Below are 18,083 nucleotides of genomic sequence, written 5' to 3'. Positions count from 1 at the left end.
AATGGACCTGCGGACAACCGGACCCGCGGTCTAATGGACCTGCGGACAACCGGACCCGCGGTCTAATGGACCCGCAGACTATCAGGATGTCCCCAAATGAACACATAAAAGTTATTAAAATCTCAAACCTTTTAATCTGTATCGACATTCAATAAGTTAATGTTAAAATAACCCATAACATAAATGTCATTATTTTTTTTACTCAATATGCGCATTTCTAGGTCAAAGTCATCAGATAAAATACATACTCATAATAAGTACATGTATTTGCCATTGATAAATCATTACATAATTTGCAATCAAACCTCTCTCTGACATAGCACCTTTTTTTTTAATCAACATAATTATTCAAACAAGTGAATATCCAGGAATATCAAATAAAGCTACTTCTTTAGATGGAGTAAACAAGGTTTCTGAAACACCGATCACAGAAAACTTATGATTTATACAGGATAACAGGACTGCTACATCTTCAACAATTTTAAAGAGACTTCTTGAATTAATATGCATTACAGAAAAGTTTTCACCATTACATTGGAAATCTTCACAGTTTATGTATTTACACTCATTAATAACCGGTTCTGAAATATTAAATCCGTCATCCATGAGGAGAGATTTCAGCAAGTAAACAATATACCAAAACATCAGTTTTTAAACCAAATCCGTCAGACCAAACAAATATGAAATATCAATAAGGATAGATAAAACAAAGAAATCTGAGGACAACCATTACACATATTCACATACATTCTCACACACACCATCACCTATGTGATGAATAGTACATAGTATATAGAAGAAAAACAGTGCAAGGGCACATAATGACATTATAAATATACAAGACATAAAAAAGGGAAAGAAAAGAATGATAAAAGAAACTAAGAAAATAAGTGGCAATCAGAAAAAGGGTGAAGTGATTTTCAAGCTACAGTTAAAAGAGAGGTAACAGTGGAAATAAAGTTAAACACAAAGGCCCGTATTCTGAAGTCGGGTTTAACTTAAACTCAGGTTTAAAGTTGTGGTTTAAGTATGGATAGCCACTTCTTACATAAATCACTAACGGTAGAGATATTACATTTCAGCTCATTTGGCTCTCAAATCATTCATAATTGTCTAGGAAGTATAAATAGGTGATTGTCTTCACCATCGATGAATCAGGAAAGAGCACATTAAACATAGGAAACATACAACTTAATAAAAAATTTGACACTTTTGGCTTCCCATAATTTTAGCACAGAGTTAGACCTTGGTCTAAGTTAAACCTGACTTCAGAATACGGGCCAAAAGCTGGAAGTTATAAAGGAGCAACTTGTTGCAGAGATATCATGCCATGGTTAACTTCAAACTGGTTAATTCCATAAGTTAGATCAATGTATATTAGTCTTTAATAGGTCTAAACTCTATTCCCTATACAAAATTAGTCCAAATCTAAATAAATTTTAAAATCTATTCTAGTCTGCAGACCTTGATAGACTACTATGATCAGCATGGAACATAATCAGGCACAGTGAGCAGAACATGCATGTAACACACACATACAATCGCAGAGTTAACTCCTAATCTTGACCCTCTGTCTTGATCAACAAAATATGATAGATCGATCTGCATTTTCTTCACCAATAATTAAGTCTTAAATTTCCCGTGCTCCAAATCAGCAATTGTGTTACAGTCAGTCGGCAAGCCCCTGTGTTAATGAGCAAATGGGCAAGATTTAAACAAGTCCTCTCGTGGCTGAATTCATGTCCCTGCAAAATCTTGTGAATTGTGACTTTCTTTCTCAAAGAATTTAACCACTTTCTCCTTGAGTAAAATTGATTATTTTTGTACCATGGGGAAGAGTAAATGCTACTCTTTTATATTGATTATTTCTTTTGAATAAAATATTTTGATAAATATGTGAATTTTTTTACCTGAAAAGATGTACAAACAGAATTTTCTTCCTCTGTTTTCACTTGCAAATTGTGCAATATTTTGTGTTTTAGGCACAAACATTATTTATATCATCAGAAAGCTCAAACTCTATACTTTCTTACAATGCCACTCTTGATATGTGGCATCTTTTAGATGGGTCAGCAGCCAGCTTTTCCATCAAGATGCAAGACGAGATTTCTAAAATTTCTGAGTAACATAAAATCAAGAGTTCTGATTGGCTGAATAATGTTTTCACAACAACAGGCGTGGGTAATCTTAAGAGATTACCACACATTGAGTGTGACCTTGCAGAGGCCCAGTGTGGGGAACATTGGAATTTGCGTGGGTGTGTGGTCTCTATGACCAATCAGAGCGCAGTATTCTTGTTTTCGAGCTGCTAAATGTACTTGGCCTATGAAAAGCTTACTGCTGACCCATCTAAAATACATCTTCTTATACAAATTATATCATATTAAAGCTTATATCTTCAGCTTTATCATGATCTAAAAGTTATTTGTGCTCAAACAGAAATTAATTGTAAAAACAAAAACTTTTGTTGCATGATTTTTTGTTTTGTTTCATGTTTTTTATCAAAAGTTTTCCCTATATTACAACATTCTTTTAAAAATCCAAACACATGACCTGAAAGAATGATTATTCTTCTTTACAAAAACTGGGTGTTGTGGCGAGCGCCTGTAATCCAAGCTATGGGGAAGTTACAAATTGATGCAGAGGTTCGAGCCCTGGTTACGTCTTTCGGATGGTGACGTTAAAGGTCGGTCCCAGACGTAAATAATCATATCTGATTGATACACGTCTGACAAAACTCAAATACACACACACACACTCTTCTTTACAAAGATTGGTCAATATTTAGAGCAGCAATGGCCGAATAAAAAGAGGTGTTTTGGTTCGCACCAAGCTCATTAACAATGTAAAAACCCTCCAGTCCAGTCATGAATATCACTTGGACAAAAGACGCTACTTTTTCAGGGCTTGCCGACTGACTGGTTACTAGATCTAATGGACTAGACCTATTAAACCAAGGTGACCAAGCTCATTGGTCTATTGTAAGTAATAAACCAATTCTAAGTTAACCATGGCATTAGTCAGCCACAGGCATATATAGACAGGTCCAGATTTGAGATAAGTTATTGTGCTAGCCTAGCCATAGCTTAGCATAGCCCTTTTTCCTGTCATTAATGGCAATTTGAAAAGTATTTAATAATTGGATCTAGATAAAGATCTAAGCCTACGGCCAATACAAGGGTACTGGCAATTTGAAGGTGCTGATTCATTCATGGCCACGCGACAACAATTTTGTAAAGATCAGGGGCGGTATTCTGAAAACGTTCTTATCTTAATTTTGTTCTTATCTACGTCACTTTCTTAAATTGGTATTCTGAAAACGTTCTTATCTTTTTCTTATCTTTTGTTCTTATCTTTGTTCTTATCTTGCTCTCCACCCCCATGCTGAGCGCGTAAATTTACAACTCGCGCATATAATACCAAAGCGCGCTAAAAGAACAGAATGTAGATAAGTGGTATTCTGAAAACGTTCTTATCTTTTTTCTTTCTTATCTTTCACGATATTTAAGATAATATTTAAGATAGCTAGAGGGTTATCACATCTCACGATGTCCGCGTTTTTTCTTGCTCAAAATCGATGGCCTCTAGTAGTAACAAGTATATACCCACAAGTATTCCTCCCACCATTTATTTCATTCACCCTTTATTTTGCCCGTCTCTTTTTTCTATCCCTTCTTTCTTTTCCATTTTTTCTTCCTTTCTATCTGTCTGTCTTTCTTTCTTCCTTTCTATCTGTCTGTCTTTCTTCCTTTCTATCTGTCTGTCTTTCTTCCTTTCTATCTGTCTGTCTTTCTTCCTTTCTATCTGTCTGTCTTTCTCCCTTTCTATCTGCCTGTCTTTCTGTCTTTCTTCCTTTCTATCTGTTTGTCTTTCTTCCTTTCTATCTGTCTGTCTTTCTTCCTATCTGTTTCATTCTTCATTTATGTCTTTACTTTTGTTCTGTTTGAATCTTTTAATTTCTTTTTTTTTCTTTTGCTTTGTTTCATTTATACTTCATCTTTCTTCCTTTTTATTTTCCCTTTTCGTTTTATCCCTTTTTTTTCTTTACTGAGTCTTTTTTCTGCTTTCCCCCCGTTTCTCTTCCTTTTCTTTCTTTTTCTTTTTTCTTTCTTTCTTCCTTCACTTGTTTGTAATCTTTATTTTTCTTCCATTCTTTCGTTTTTATACATGCTTTTCCTTTTTTAATCATTCATTTCATTTTCCCCCTTTTTCTTCCTTCCCTTTAATAATTCTTAATTTTTCTTATTTTTTTATTTCTGCTTTCTGACACTTTTGTGTCTTTTTTTACTTTCTTTCTTTTTTTTCTTTATTTTGCTCATTCTTTTTTCGTTCGTTCTTTATTTACTCTTTTTCTTTACTTTCTTTCTTCTCTCTGTCTTTCTTCTATTAACTTTTTCTTTATTCTTTCCATTGATTTTTTTTCGGGTTTTTTTCCAACTTTTTATTTTCCCTTTCGTTTTCTTTTTCTTTCTTTCTTTCTTTCCTTATTTCTTTTTTCTATGAATTTACCTCTCTTTATCTTTTTGTAGTCTTTATATTTGCGTCAAATTTCCTTTCATTTTTTTTCTCTCATCTTTATTTCTTTGTTTAATTTTCTTTTTTTCTCTCTTCCTTCACTTTTTACATTTTTATTCCCTTTTTTCTCTTTCTTTCTAACTTTCTTTCAGTCGTTTTTTTTAGACTTTTTTTTTTCTTTTTCGGTTCCTTGTTAATTTATTTTATCTTATATTAGTTTGACCTTTTTCTATTTTTGTGTGTATTCCTTTTAGTTAATTTCTTTTTTTTTCATTTTTGTTCCTTCACTTTATCATGGATAATTGTTCTATTTTCTTTCTTCCTTTTCCTTCTTTTATTCATTCTATTTTCTTTCTTTTTTATTTTTGAATTCTTTTTGCTTGCTTTCTTTCGTTTACTCCTTATTTTTTCATTTATTTTCTGCTTTGTCCCTTTCATTTTTTTTTCTGCTTCATTCTGACTCTTTTCTGTCTTCTTTCTTTCATACCTACTTACTTTCTTTCTTCATATTTTGTTCTTTATTCGTACCTGCTTTATTTACTTTTCTTACTTTTTTTGCACGTGGACGTCTCGAAATAATAAAATCAGTCAGTGCGTATAAAATGCCTATTTCGCGCAATGCGCCAGAAACGGTGAACGCGCAGCGCCCATGATATTCTCTTCACATAAGGAACGCTTCTATTGGTTAAACTGCCAATATAAAGCGCATTTTGATTGGTAAAATCTTAAAAATGGGCGTGTTGGAGATAAGAAGGGGCAGTCCTTACAAAGATAAGAACGCGTTAAGAAGATTTTCAGAATACCGATTTGCAATGATTTTAGCGTCTTCTTATCTCAGTGAGATAAGATAAAAGATAAGAACAAAGATAAGAACGTTTTCAGAATACCACCCCAGGTTTATGCGCATGTGTACTCTTATTCTGAAGACCCAAGTCATGAATATTTCTATCGGCTTCCACATCTGTAGTGGGGAAAATAATTTCGCTACCCGGAAAGTTAGGAATACAGGAGAAATGGCAAGATTAATTACGTAAAATCCCCTTTTCATTTCATATCATCCACATGACTGTTTGGGGCATAAATATTCATATCATATACAAATAAATTAGAATTGTGACAAGAGGATTTTGAGGAATTTACCAAAACTATCCACCCTCTTTAAATGGGTATCAGGTAGGATGTGGGAGCCTATTCAGTACTCATAGCAAGCCAGTCTTGAAACTCTTCTTGGAATGCTCCCCATGGATTAGAGAAAAAGCAATGACCAGGGTGAAAATAATTACACTGTAAGTGCTTAGAAATATCAAGTACATGTACAAGCAAAGTTGAGATGTCCATGATTCTTAGCCATCAAGAACACAGCCATCAAGAGAAATATTCTTAGAGTTACAATAAAATCCGTATTCCAAAAACTGTCTTAACTTTTCTTGTAATTTTCACTGAGCGCGTTTTATGTCAGAGATACAATGATGCGTAAATACATAATCAGCGCACATTATATCTGTGCGCAAGATAAAATATTGAGTTACAAGGTATTCTGAAAATTCTCTTATCTTTGCGTTCTCTGAACTTCCTAGGAAAATACAACAAAATTTACAAGAGGCAGGGGGCTATTGTAACTTATTGTTGCATGCGATATTGGTCCGTCTACAATAATTATTTCTTGCTGCATCCCGCAAAAACACATTTTACAAAAGGAGACATTCCAAAGACATAATGACAGATTGGTAGACTTCAGCAATTAAAAATTGTTGTTCGAGACGATGAATCTTTTCAGAGAAAATATCTCTTTGAGAAGAGCCACGTGTATTTTTAGCACAGAAGAGCACAAGTATAAGCGTCGGGGGCGCAAGGAAATTACGCCTTATTATCAACAATGCGCTTCATCATTTTTCAGAAGAGACACTTCTATTGGTTGACCTAAGTATATAACAAGCTTAATGATTGGTTGATGACAGAATATTGGGCGTGTCAGAGATAAAATAGGGGACGTCCTTACAGAGATAAGACAATTTTTTTTAATACAAATTTAAGAGAATTTTAGCGTGCTGTTATCTTGCTGACTTACAAGAATACCACCCCAGTGATGCATATCATGCAATTATTTGTCATTCAGAAGGCATACAATTATCTATTTTGTAAAACATAAAAGCATGCTGACTGATCTAATTCACATTTAAGGGTACATTTGGTGAAAGAACAATTTGAAAAAATTGCACCAAAATATAGAACCACCTCCCCCTAAAATATTGAAATAATAACAGACTTCAGCAGATTAAAAAAAACCCACCTTTGTAAGAGGTAGTACCTATTAATTAAAAAATAGTTTTAACAAACACATACACACTATTATCATTACTATTAAGTAAAGCCATTTCCCTTCAGATCATTATGTACATGTATCTAGACGATGAATGACATATATGCTGGCTATTATAATTCATGGTTGTGTTGGAATCGCATTCTATACAGTGCATATAAAAAAGGGACAGATTTGAAAAGTCTATAAAACTTTTGATTCAAATTATGATCTCTATATTTTGGTGTCAATATGCGCTCTGGAGTCTTATCCCTCAAATGCCATTAAATAATTAAGTTTCGTTCATCCTTGAGCGAACACGGAATGTTTTTGTCTGGGGTAAAAAGGAGGCTTGTGCCAAAATGGCATAAAATGATAAATACGATGGCCCGACTTCTTGCTAATCAGCAGACTTCCTCTTAACCTTTACGTTATCTTTGCCATAATTTTTGAATTATGCGGTCAAAATTCATTTCCAAATCTACTTATTTGCTTTAATACTTCTGTTGTTCCTTTTTAATATGTTCTCTTTTAGCTTTGAATATTCCTTCTTTGGGAAAGAACATTAAAAAAAAAACCAGAGTATGGGAGAGTGTTTTTTTTCCAAATCCTTTCATTGTGTGCTACACAGGTTATGGTGCCTTTGAACAGTGGCATACTGAGGATGGGGGCTCAGGGTGCTCCCCCCCCAAAAAAAAAATAAAAAATTATGTCCAAGGAAAAAAAGTGGACAGGAAAATAACATAGAAAGAAATAAAAAAACATAATATAGAAAGTGAAATATGATATCATTTTCTGAATATTATGTCAAAATCACAAATTGGATATTTTAATAAAAAAGTGGAAATTTTTGTTTGCTCACTTTACAACTTTTTAATACATTTTACCCATTCTGTCATATCTTGCTCCTCCAAAATTGACTCAATACACCATTGCCATTGAAAGACAAGAATCCTTTCCTGATTGTCCTGTCAAGCACATAACTTAACTTGGTGAAGGATTCAATAACCCCTTGAAAATAGGATTCATGTCTTTTATAGGTACCATAACATAATTTGTTTCACATAATAATTACTAAAGGTACCATAACATTTTTTGTTTCACATATGAAAGGATCTGAATAATTACAAATTCTCCCAATTAATAATGCAAATCTTACTTGGGTTGACAAAAGTCTCTTCTTTTCTTACTTATGAAGGAAAATTCAAAGGTAAAAGAAGTTTAAATGAAAAACAATATAATTCAGGTAAACAAATAAATTTGTAAATGAAATTTGACAGCATAATTTGAAAATTATGCAAAGATAATGAAAAGATTAAGAGGAAGTCTGCTGATTAGCCACAAGTCTAATCATCAAATTTCTCTTTTCTGCCATTTTGGCGCAAGCCTCCCTCTTTTTGAACCTCCGACAAAAATGTCCCATGTTTGCTGAAGCATGAATAAAATATATTTTTTTAAATGGCATTTCAAAGATAAGCTCTTAGAGCATCTACATGTATCAACATCAAAATATAGATATAATAATTTGAAACAAATTTTTATAGACTTTTCAAAACTGTCCCGTTTTTTTTATACGCACTGTATAAGAGAGAAGGCTTAGATCATTCTGTAGCACACCATGTCATTTATTTGCAATCTCATTCTTCATCCGATACATATGCTTCTTTGGATTTATTCCATAGGCTTTAAGTCTGGCTTCAGACACTGTTCCTGCACCAACCTTCACCCTGCCCCTCATCCTATCCAGTTGTTTCACTTTCTTTCTAGTCTTTAGTGCTTTCAGTCTGGCCAGGATCTCTCTCTTTCTCTGTTTCTTCTTTTCTCGAGACGAGAGGGCCAATTTGCTAGATGATGTATCACCCATGGATTCTTCATTTTCTAGACTTTCTTTGTCTGCTGCCATCATGCGGTTTGGCTTTAGAATGTTCCTTCCATTCAAGGATACTGTTGTCTGAACTCCTACAGCATCTGATGGACTTATATCATTTTGGATGTGGGTCATTTCCTTTGTCTTCCTGCTATCTGCAGATGGTTTCATGGAGTAAGAACTGCAATCACTCTGTTTTCTCCCACCCTGTTTGAGACCTATATGCTTAGATTCAGACAGTGTTCTTGATTGAGCATTATCTGCATCTTCTGTATCCTCGCTGTCCCTGGAAGGAAATAATATAACACAAGGCATAAGCGATGTTGCGTCTCACCACTTGTGAAAATGATAAAAAAATATCGCAATTTGCAAGGGCACGCAAAACAATTGTATCAAAAGGTCATTGTGAAATAACTGGGATGGATAGCATTTGTCTTAAGAGTCTTGCATGTAAACTTTAATGTTTGACCTTACCATGTGACCTTCGGTATTTAGTATTTATCTGACCAATATAAGAAAGAACATACCTACACATAAAGTATACATACAAGCAAAGAAATGTGGGAGCGGTAAGTGGATAACAGGGCACAAAGTGAAATTCAGCACTTGCCCAGAGGCATGTGCCCCAACACATGCCACTCCCGTGACATAAATCAAATATATAAATTCTCTTACAAAAAATATTGCAAATTGAAATGCAAAGGCAGGCCTCCCCCCCAAAAAATTACATCTGATTATTCATCCCTAATAAGACGGGGGGCGGGGGGGGGGGGGGTGATTCAGCCTCCTCAACATTTTTCATGATAAATCTGCAGCGCAAAATCTTTTGACCGCATCGCTCGCTGACTTTTTACTTTCAAGTCTCTCGCAACTTTTGAGACCAAAATTGTGACCCCTGATATGCGGTTCCGAAATTATGTAACATTTCATAAGTGCAAATTGCTCAAAAACGTGAATTTGTGTACAAATCCAATGCAAATATTGTTTCAAGACAAAAATTCAAAAGTTTTCTTTTTACTGATTAAAATCAATTAATTTCATCTTGTTAATGGTCAAAATAAAGTCCTCGACAATTAACATTGAAAAAGCAATTAAGAAAAAAGACGATAAACAGAGAAATACATAAGAAATTTCGAAAAATCTAAAATACATGAGAAAATAAATGTGATGTTGAAATTTTTTACAGAAAATTTTATCAGATACATGTACAGTACCTACTGTATAAAGACTCTGTGAACAAAAAATTAGTATTTTAGGGGCATTATAGATCATACTGCTGATGGAATGCCGTGTTTATTTTGCTAATTTATCAGCAATTACCCATTTTCTTTCAGAGCTACATTTGGCACAGATTTTTATTCATACATACACTGTACAAACACTTTGGTGGTAGGCTAATTTCAATTGGATTCTGTTCAAACTCATTTTGAGATCATTACCACAACTAAGAGTATTCATCTTTAACCCTATCTAGGCCTCCAAGGCCCCCCCTCAACGAATCATGCAATATTTTCGCCGCACAAATTTTTTTGACCGCGCTGCTCACTGACTTTTTACATTCAAGTCTGGTGCAACTTTTGAGACCAATTTTACTTCACCTGGGTACGCAGTTCTGAAATTATGCAACGTTATGTAAGTGCATGTCAGACCAAAAATTGCTCAAAAACGTGATTTTGTGTACAAAGTCAATGTAAATTGTGTTTTCAACCAAACATCATAAATGTATGATTATTTTTTGTTTTGCTTGTCTAAATGTATGTATTTTATGATATTTAGGATTTTAGAAGAGTCCCCAACAAATTTTCATTGAAAAAACAATGAAAAACAAAGGGTCCAAAAAAAAAAGAAATACATAAAAAATTGCAAAAAACAATATAATACATAAGAAATTGATTTGATATCACAATTTCTTTCATGTTAACTTGGTAAGAACACCACTAAGAGTTTCTATGCAAAAAATTAGAACATTGGAGCTATATTTATGGAGTTAGAGAAAAAAGTATGATTTTGCATACTAATTGTAAAACGCATAAATTAATATAATTACTTACTAACAATTTGCATAAACTAATTACCATACAATTTTGTAGATTATATCCCAGACAACCTGCATGCAAATTTTTGGCGCGATAGTGCGCTCGACGGCCAAGATCTCAAGGGGGGAGGATGCCTCCCGGCCATATGAACTCCCAAAATACCCCGGACTATATAGGGTTAAGAGTACCAGACTTACTGTTCTGTACGCAATCAGGCAAAATACATGTCATCTACTTCAATAAATTGGCCAAGTTTGATTTTTTACTTTCAGTTCAGTGATATTACAAAAAACAGTTTTCAACTTGGTGTCAAATTTCTAATGGTCATCTTGACCAAATGAAGGATCAAAATGTGGTCAAATTTCTTTAAAATGTCCTGATTGTGTCTAGTGAAATTGTCTTGCTGTACTGAACAAAACAGTGTACAGCATAATATCCCATAATATACCCTTGACTGCCTGGAAAGGTTGAAAGGTCAACAAACTTTCATTAAATAGCAAATTACACAGTATTTTTTTTTTTAAAGCTCATTTAAAAAAAAATTTTTTGCAGGTGTGTATTTTTCAGTTTAAAAAGTTCATCTTCAGAAGTCCTTATCCAGAAGATATGAGGGTCAAGACAAAGTCATTGGGGGCAAGGCAGGTAAAGTGAGCTCATTTGAGAACGAAATACATTACAAGTGGGAGTGCCTCTGGCAGTCTGACGTCCATTATGTGATTCAATACAGCAGTAATGCTAAGTTTGAAAACTACTATAAAATAATTATTCCCCCAAAACACCATTCACATAATATGGTACATTTATATACAGTGCCAAATAAGAAATATATCACTTTGGGGGAAAACACTTACATGTAATATCAAGCCAATAAAGTAAAATTTCAAATGACCCAAAAAAATTTGGAAAACTCGCTCATGCTTGAGCGAGCACTGCCCACTGAAACAATGGGTATGAAAATTAGGGTGGGCAGCAATGGGCCTTCCAAGTTCTTTCAGTTTTTGAGATGTGAATCCTTGGAATTTGCAAAGTTGGTTTTAGAGCAAATTTCAAGAATTATTAAATTGGAATTAAATGCAAGAGTGAACATATAATACAATTTTTCACTTTTTCAAGTGGATCTCAGCAATGTGTTCATGGAAGTCAGAACAGGGATAGGACTTAGGTTGCCGGGATATGGGTCAACAGAACACTTACCCCCCCCCCTCCCCTCTTTCTACCACTTTCACCCCCCCCCCCCCTTGAGAGACTAGCCACTGCTAGGGTGAGCAGAAATTAGCCTTCCAGTTTTTTAGAGGCGAGTTCTTTAAACTTGCAAACTTAAGGGTGTTATGCTAAGTTACTGATGAATTGAGATCAGCTTTGGTTTCTTAAGCAAGTTTTATGAGTTACATGTACAACAAAATATAATGCATGAAGAAACAGGAATGTAATTTTAGTGTAGCATTTTTAGTTTATTATGAGGATCTTACAAGTGTGCTTGTGAGAGTCAGAGTAATGTGATGGTACCTGTTACATGCAAGGGTGTGAGATAGGGTAAGACTGGGTTATAGGGGCATTCTTCATTGTGTTCTCTTACAAATTACACATGTCATGTACTCAACCCCACCCTCCACCCCCTTTCTTTCTCCTGGATGGTATTTAAAACTTAAATGCCAGGTGACCAATGATTGATGGGTCTTTTTTTTTCCCTTGAATGTTTATTAAGAACTTGACTAATTATGATTTGGGAAATGATTTATTGAAAAAGCTGAATGTTTGATTGAAAATTTATTGAAAAAGGTGAATATTTGATAGATCACATTGATTGAGTTGATATACTAACAGATTGTTGATTGAAAGGTAAAAGTTGATGACCTAATTTTCAGAATTTATTATCAATAAATCAGTCCGCTCTGCATTAATGCATAAATGTAATAGCAATCAGTCTCAATCTCAACAGGAGGGGGAGGGACGGACCTGTAGGAGAGAGGCTAAACGTTCTGTTGACCCTTTTCCATCAGCTTACTTCACCCACTGAAGTACAATATTACCCCTATTCTCCTGACTCCAATGAACACACTGCTGAGACCCACATTGTAAACTTAAAATGCTGCACTAAAGATTGGAATTCACACTCACTCATACATGGAATTTCAATTTAATAATTCATGAAATTTGCTCTAACAATTTAAATTGATAATGAATGACCATTAATTCATCACAACCCCCTCAAGTTTGCAAGTTCCAAGGGACTTGCCTCTCAAAAACTGAAAGAAAACGAAAGGCTAATTCCTGCCCACCCTAATTTCAATACCCTTTAAGTGGGTAGTGCTCACTCAAGCATGAATAGTTTTCCAACATTTTGGTGTCATTTGAAGATGACTTTATTGGCTTTCCATATATATAAGTCTTTTCCCCCAAAGTGATATACTTTTTATTTTGCAGCCATTTCAAGTGTATATTTTTTGGGGACGCACTGTAGTGCAGATACAATAATTGCATAGATACTAAAGCTGAAAGCCTTAGCATCTATTGTATCCATTTGTATTGTGTCTTTCACAACTGAACTTATTCATTATACTACTGGTACATGTTCATGTAATGAATGCTGTTAAACCTGATCCAAATGGAAAGCACAAATATGTTGGTATATCCATTCAGCGGTATGCTAATTCTCTTTCTAGATTTCGCATTTTGCTACTGATCTCGGGAGACATCAACCCTACCCCTGGGCCTTCTAGTGGATCCAACCTTTCAGCTGATTCTTTTACTTCACATTTTACATATGATAGTCAGACACTTCATGCCCTTAATATAAGGGATAGTTGTTCCACGAGAAGATGGCGAGAAGATAATCCCATTGTATGGAACCGGTTGGTGTCTCTCGGGATCAGTAGACTTTGTCGAAGGCGGAGGACTCATCGGGGCAAGAGAGGGGGACGATGTCTCTTTAAGGGGCATCTTAAATTTGCCAGCATTAATTCCCGGTCACTACGTAATAAAGCTACTATTCTTCAAGATTTTGTTATAGATCACAAATTAGATTTTGTCTGTGTTAGTGAGACATGGCTGACTTCAGATGACGATGCGGTCATAGGTGACCTGTGTCCTGACTCCTACACTTTCAAGCATTGTCCAAGGGTCTCTGGGCGTGGCGGTGGAGTGGCTTTTCTTTACAAGAACAGTCTTCACGTTGTCACCAAGCCGCATGAAAATTTCAACAGTTTTGAATGTCTATCCGCAACCATCTCCAACGATGTTAATTGCATGGACATCTCTGTAATTTACAGGCCTCCTGGTGGACATAGCTTTTCCAGATTCCTAGATGAATTCTCTGATTTCCTGGATAGAAGTATATATCAAACTCCACCTTTTATCATCACTGGCGACCTGAACATTCACCTAGACAATAACTCTTCACCCAACACACAGAAGTTTAATGATCTAATTAGCGGTCACGCCATCTCTCAGCTAGTTAATACTCCAACACACGACAGAGGTCATATCCTTGATGTTGTCATGGTTAGGGACTTTGATGATCGAGCTCTCTTATCGAAGCCTCGAGTCATACCTGGCATCTCAGACCACTCTGCCATCTTATGGAAGGTCAACTTTCCCAAGCCGAGTCAGTCCCAGTCCACTATAATCAGTCGCAACATCAACAACATCGACAGGGTGACTTTTGTGAACGACATCACTAAATGTGACATCATTGCTCCTGGGACAGAGAGTGCAGATTTTTGTGTCGACACCGCTGTACATCGTTACAACTCTGAACTGGGAAGGATTCTCGATATTCATGCACCCCCAAAAGAAAGGAAAGTCCGGATTCATGTTGACTCTCCATGGTATAATGAAAACATCCGCACTCAGAAGAAAAAACGAAGAAGGCTGGAGAGGCAAAGGCGGCAGTCTTCACTTCATATCCACCGGGAACTCTTCTCTGCCCAGCGTGACCTTGTCAATTCCCTTGTGAAGAGGGCAAAGCGTTCCTATTATGTGGCTATCATTGAAGACTGTCACGACGACTCTAAAAAACTTTTTTCTGTGGCTAATCGGCTGCTGAATCGTCGACAATCATCACTTCTTCCTTCCCACTCTGACAGCTCGCAAATGGCATCTACTTTCCTTCACTTCTTCCAGACCAAAGTCAAGATGATCTGCGATAGCTTAGCACCAGATGAGTCTGCACACAGCCAACTCACTTCCTCCTCCTTTGAAACTATCCAACCTACCACTCCTGACGAGATCATATAACGTAAACTTCCTTCCAAGTCATGTCAGTCAGATCCCATTCCCACTAGATTACTTAAGGATTGTTCCCCTTCTGTTGCTCCAATTCTCTCACATCTAATTAATATGAGTATAGAACAGGCATACGTTCCTCCCTCTCTGAAAGTTGCTCTCATTACCCCACTGTTAAAAAAACCCTCCCTGGACCAAAACTTACCATTTTTGTTCAAGATTCTTGAAAGGATTGTGTTCTCTCTATTGTCTGAATACCTTTCAGATAATGTTTTGCTCGATCCTTTCCAGTCAGGTTATAGGTCTAATCATAGTGTAGAAACACTACTTCTTGACACGTCTAATTATATCTTACAAAGTATGGATAAAGGGAACACCACAGCTCTTTTGCTGTTAGACTTGTCCTCTGCCTTCGACACGGTAAACCACACTATCCTTTTGAACACACTTAGTTCACTCGGTGTTAAGGGTGAGGCTTATAAGTGGTTTGAGTCTTATCTCTCATTCCACTCTCAGATTGTTTGTATTAACGGTTGTAAATCTGATGTTTTGCCTCTCTCTTGTGGAGTACCACAGGGTTCTGTGGGCGGGCCAACTCTCTTTTCGATTTATTTATCCGGATTGCGACAAGTTCTGTTGAAACATAACTTAAAATACCATATTTATGCAGACAACATCCAACTCATGATTTCTTTTAATTCGGATCAACTAGCTGCAGAAAGTTCCATCCATCGTCTTGAATGTTGCATGGTTGATGTTCACAATTGGCTGACTTCTCACTCTCTTAAGTTGAATCCAATCAAATGTGAATTTCTTCTTTTTGGCTCCAAAGTACAGCTTAGTAAAATCCACATCGACTCCATCTCATTTTCTGGTCTCACTGTAAATTTGTCAAGTTCTTGTCGCAATCTGGGTATAGTTTTTGATTCTCACATGACAATGACGAATCACATTTCTTTTATTTGTAGATCAGTTCGCTACCAATTGCGAAATATTGGTTTTATTAGGAATTACTTGTCTCGACCGGCCACAGAAAAATTGGTTCATGCTTTAATTTCGTCCCGTCTTGATTTTGGAAATTCCCTATTGTTTAATCTACCCCAGAATCAGTTAGTGAAAGTTCAGAAACTTCAAAATGCTGCCGCTCGCATCGTTTCTCTATCCACTAGGCGCACTCACATTACTCCTATTTTAAGATCCTTACATTGGCTCCCTGTAAAACAGCGTATTATGTTCAAGATTTTGTTGTTAACTTTCCATTGTGTTCATGGCTCATCTCCCCAGTACCTTATTTCACTTATCAAAAGTTATACCCCTTCAAGATCCTTACGTTCCTCCCTTTCCAATCCTCTTGTTGCCCCCAAAGTTTCCAAAACCTGGAGTGAAAGATAATTTGTTTACTCATCCTCGAAGCTATGGAACAGCCTCCCTCATAACATCAAACAGTGTTTGACTTCTGAAACTTTCAAAAATTACCTCAAAACATTTCTGTTCAATTCTTAATTTCTTTTATAATTCCTAAAAAGCGCCTTGAGCACTCTACAGAGTGGATTTGGCGCGATATAAGTCTTAATTATTATTACTATTATTACCTTAGTACTTGGTACATGTATCATATTTTTACATATATATTATTACCCCGGCTATAGCTGAGCTGCTATACATGTATATGCGCTAAAGCATTCAAGGAAAAAATCCTACCGGGTACCCATTCAACTCACCTGGGTAGAGTGCATGCGGCACAATGAGGGAAAATTTCTTGCTGAAGGAAAACATCCCATGGCATAACCACTAGACCACAACGCCCCCACGTATAATGTGTTCATTGTATGATACAATACTATGTTCATTGATGATAAGGTCAGATGATATTTGACCTTGATCATCAGACTTACATGTACGTGTAAAACTTGTCAGTGATACTTGATTACTCTTATGTCTGAATTTTATGAACTAAAACAATATACTTTCAGAGTTATGATGGTAATTCAACAAATACCCCCGACATGGTCAAAGTTCATTGACTTTTGTCATGTGACCTGAAACTCGCACAGGATGTTTTGTGATACTTGATCACTGTCACGTCCAAGTTTTATGAATCGGATCCATAGACTTTTAGAGTTATGATGGATATACAAAAAATATCCCCAACTTGGCCAAAGTTCAGACCTTAAATGACCTTTGACCTTGGTCATGTGACCTGAAACTTGTACAAAGTTCAGTAATACTTAATTACTCTTATGTCCAAGTTTTATGAATCAGATCCATAAACTTTCAAAGTTATGATGGTAATTCAACAAATACCCCAACATGGTCAAGGTTCATTGACCCTTAATGACCTTTGACCTCGGTCATGTGACATGAAACTCATGCAGGATGTTCAGTAATACTTGATTAACCTTATGTCCAAAAGTATTATTATACGCCCAATGTAATGTAACCCAAGGTAAACTTACCTTTCTTCATGCATACTGAGAAATATCCTCTTCTTTTTTCCTTCATTCTGAGCCATTTTCTGGAACAATAAAATGTCTCTCTTCTCTTCTTCTTCAGACCTGGAGAAATAAAAATTATTCAAGTATTCGGTAGATATCCAACACAATAAACACTTTAATTACAAAAGACAAAAACAATACTGAACAAAAACCATGTACAGTATACAAATAATGAATGTTTATGAGTGCAATGGACAGAATACTTCATGAGATGAAAGATGAAATGATCATTTGATCATGAATGAATCATTATTTCATCTTTCACCGAATGAAGTATTCTGTCCATTGCACAAATGAAAAAAATTCTTTATTTGGTTTATAATATGACACCAAAAAATCATGTGAAATTCATGAATTTCGATGAAAAACATACTCGGTCTGTTGATTGTTACGTCATTACAACATGCGCACTACGGGTGCATGAGGCTGCAGTCTCGGTGCACCAGTGCAATGGACAAAATAGTATGGATCCAAAATTGCATGGTTGATGACGTCATTACAAAATGGGCTGAATGAAAGATATTAAACAACGAATCAAATCACAAGGATCTATGTAGGTGTTATATAACACCATACACTGAACTGAACTATTGCAGTAACACCACAATATCTAGATACACCTTGATGAGCTACCTGGCATTGGGCAA

The 18,083-nt window shown here is 35.7% G+C and overlaps 1 protein-coding gene across 3 annotated transcripts in view; it reads right to left on the bottom strand.

Moving 5' to 3' along the window:
- Positions 1-8,331: 8,331 nt before the first annotated feature.
- Positions 8,332-18,083, bottom strand: part of LOC121424288 (protein KRI1 homolog) — a 143,319-nt gene continuing 133,567 nt past the window's right edge. For all 3 annotated transcript variants that reach the window (XM_041619916.1, XM_041619917.1, XM_041619918.1), the window contains exons 15-16: positions 17,398-17,496; positions 8,332-8,967 (exon numbers count right to left, since the gene is read on the bottom strand). In XM_041619916.1, coding sequence (XP_041475850.1) covers positions 8,436-8,967; positions 17,398-17,496 — 631 coding nt within the window. In that variant the 3' untranslated portion in view covers positions 8,332-8,435. The remainder of the gene's footprint in view (positions 8,968-17,397; positions 17,497-18,083) is intronic.

Source organism: Lytechinus variegatus, chromosome 11 (genome assembly GCF_018143015.1).
Source record: "Lytechinus variegatus isolate NC3 chromosome 11, Lvar_3.0, whole genome shotgun sequence".
NCBI lineage: Eukaryota > Metazoa > Echinodermata > Echinoidea > Temnopleuroida > Toxopneustidae > Lytechinus > Lytechinus variegatus.
This window is presented reverse-complemented; position numbering and strand designations above follow the sequence as displayed.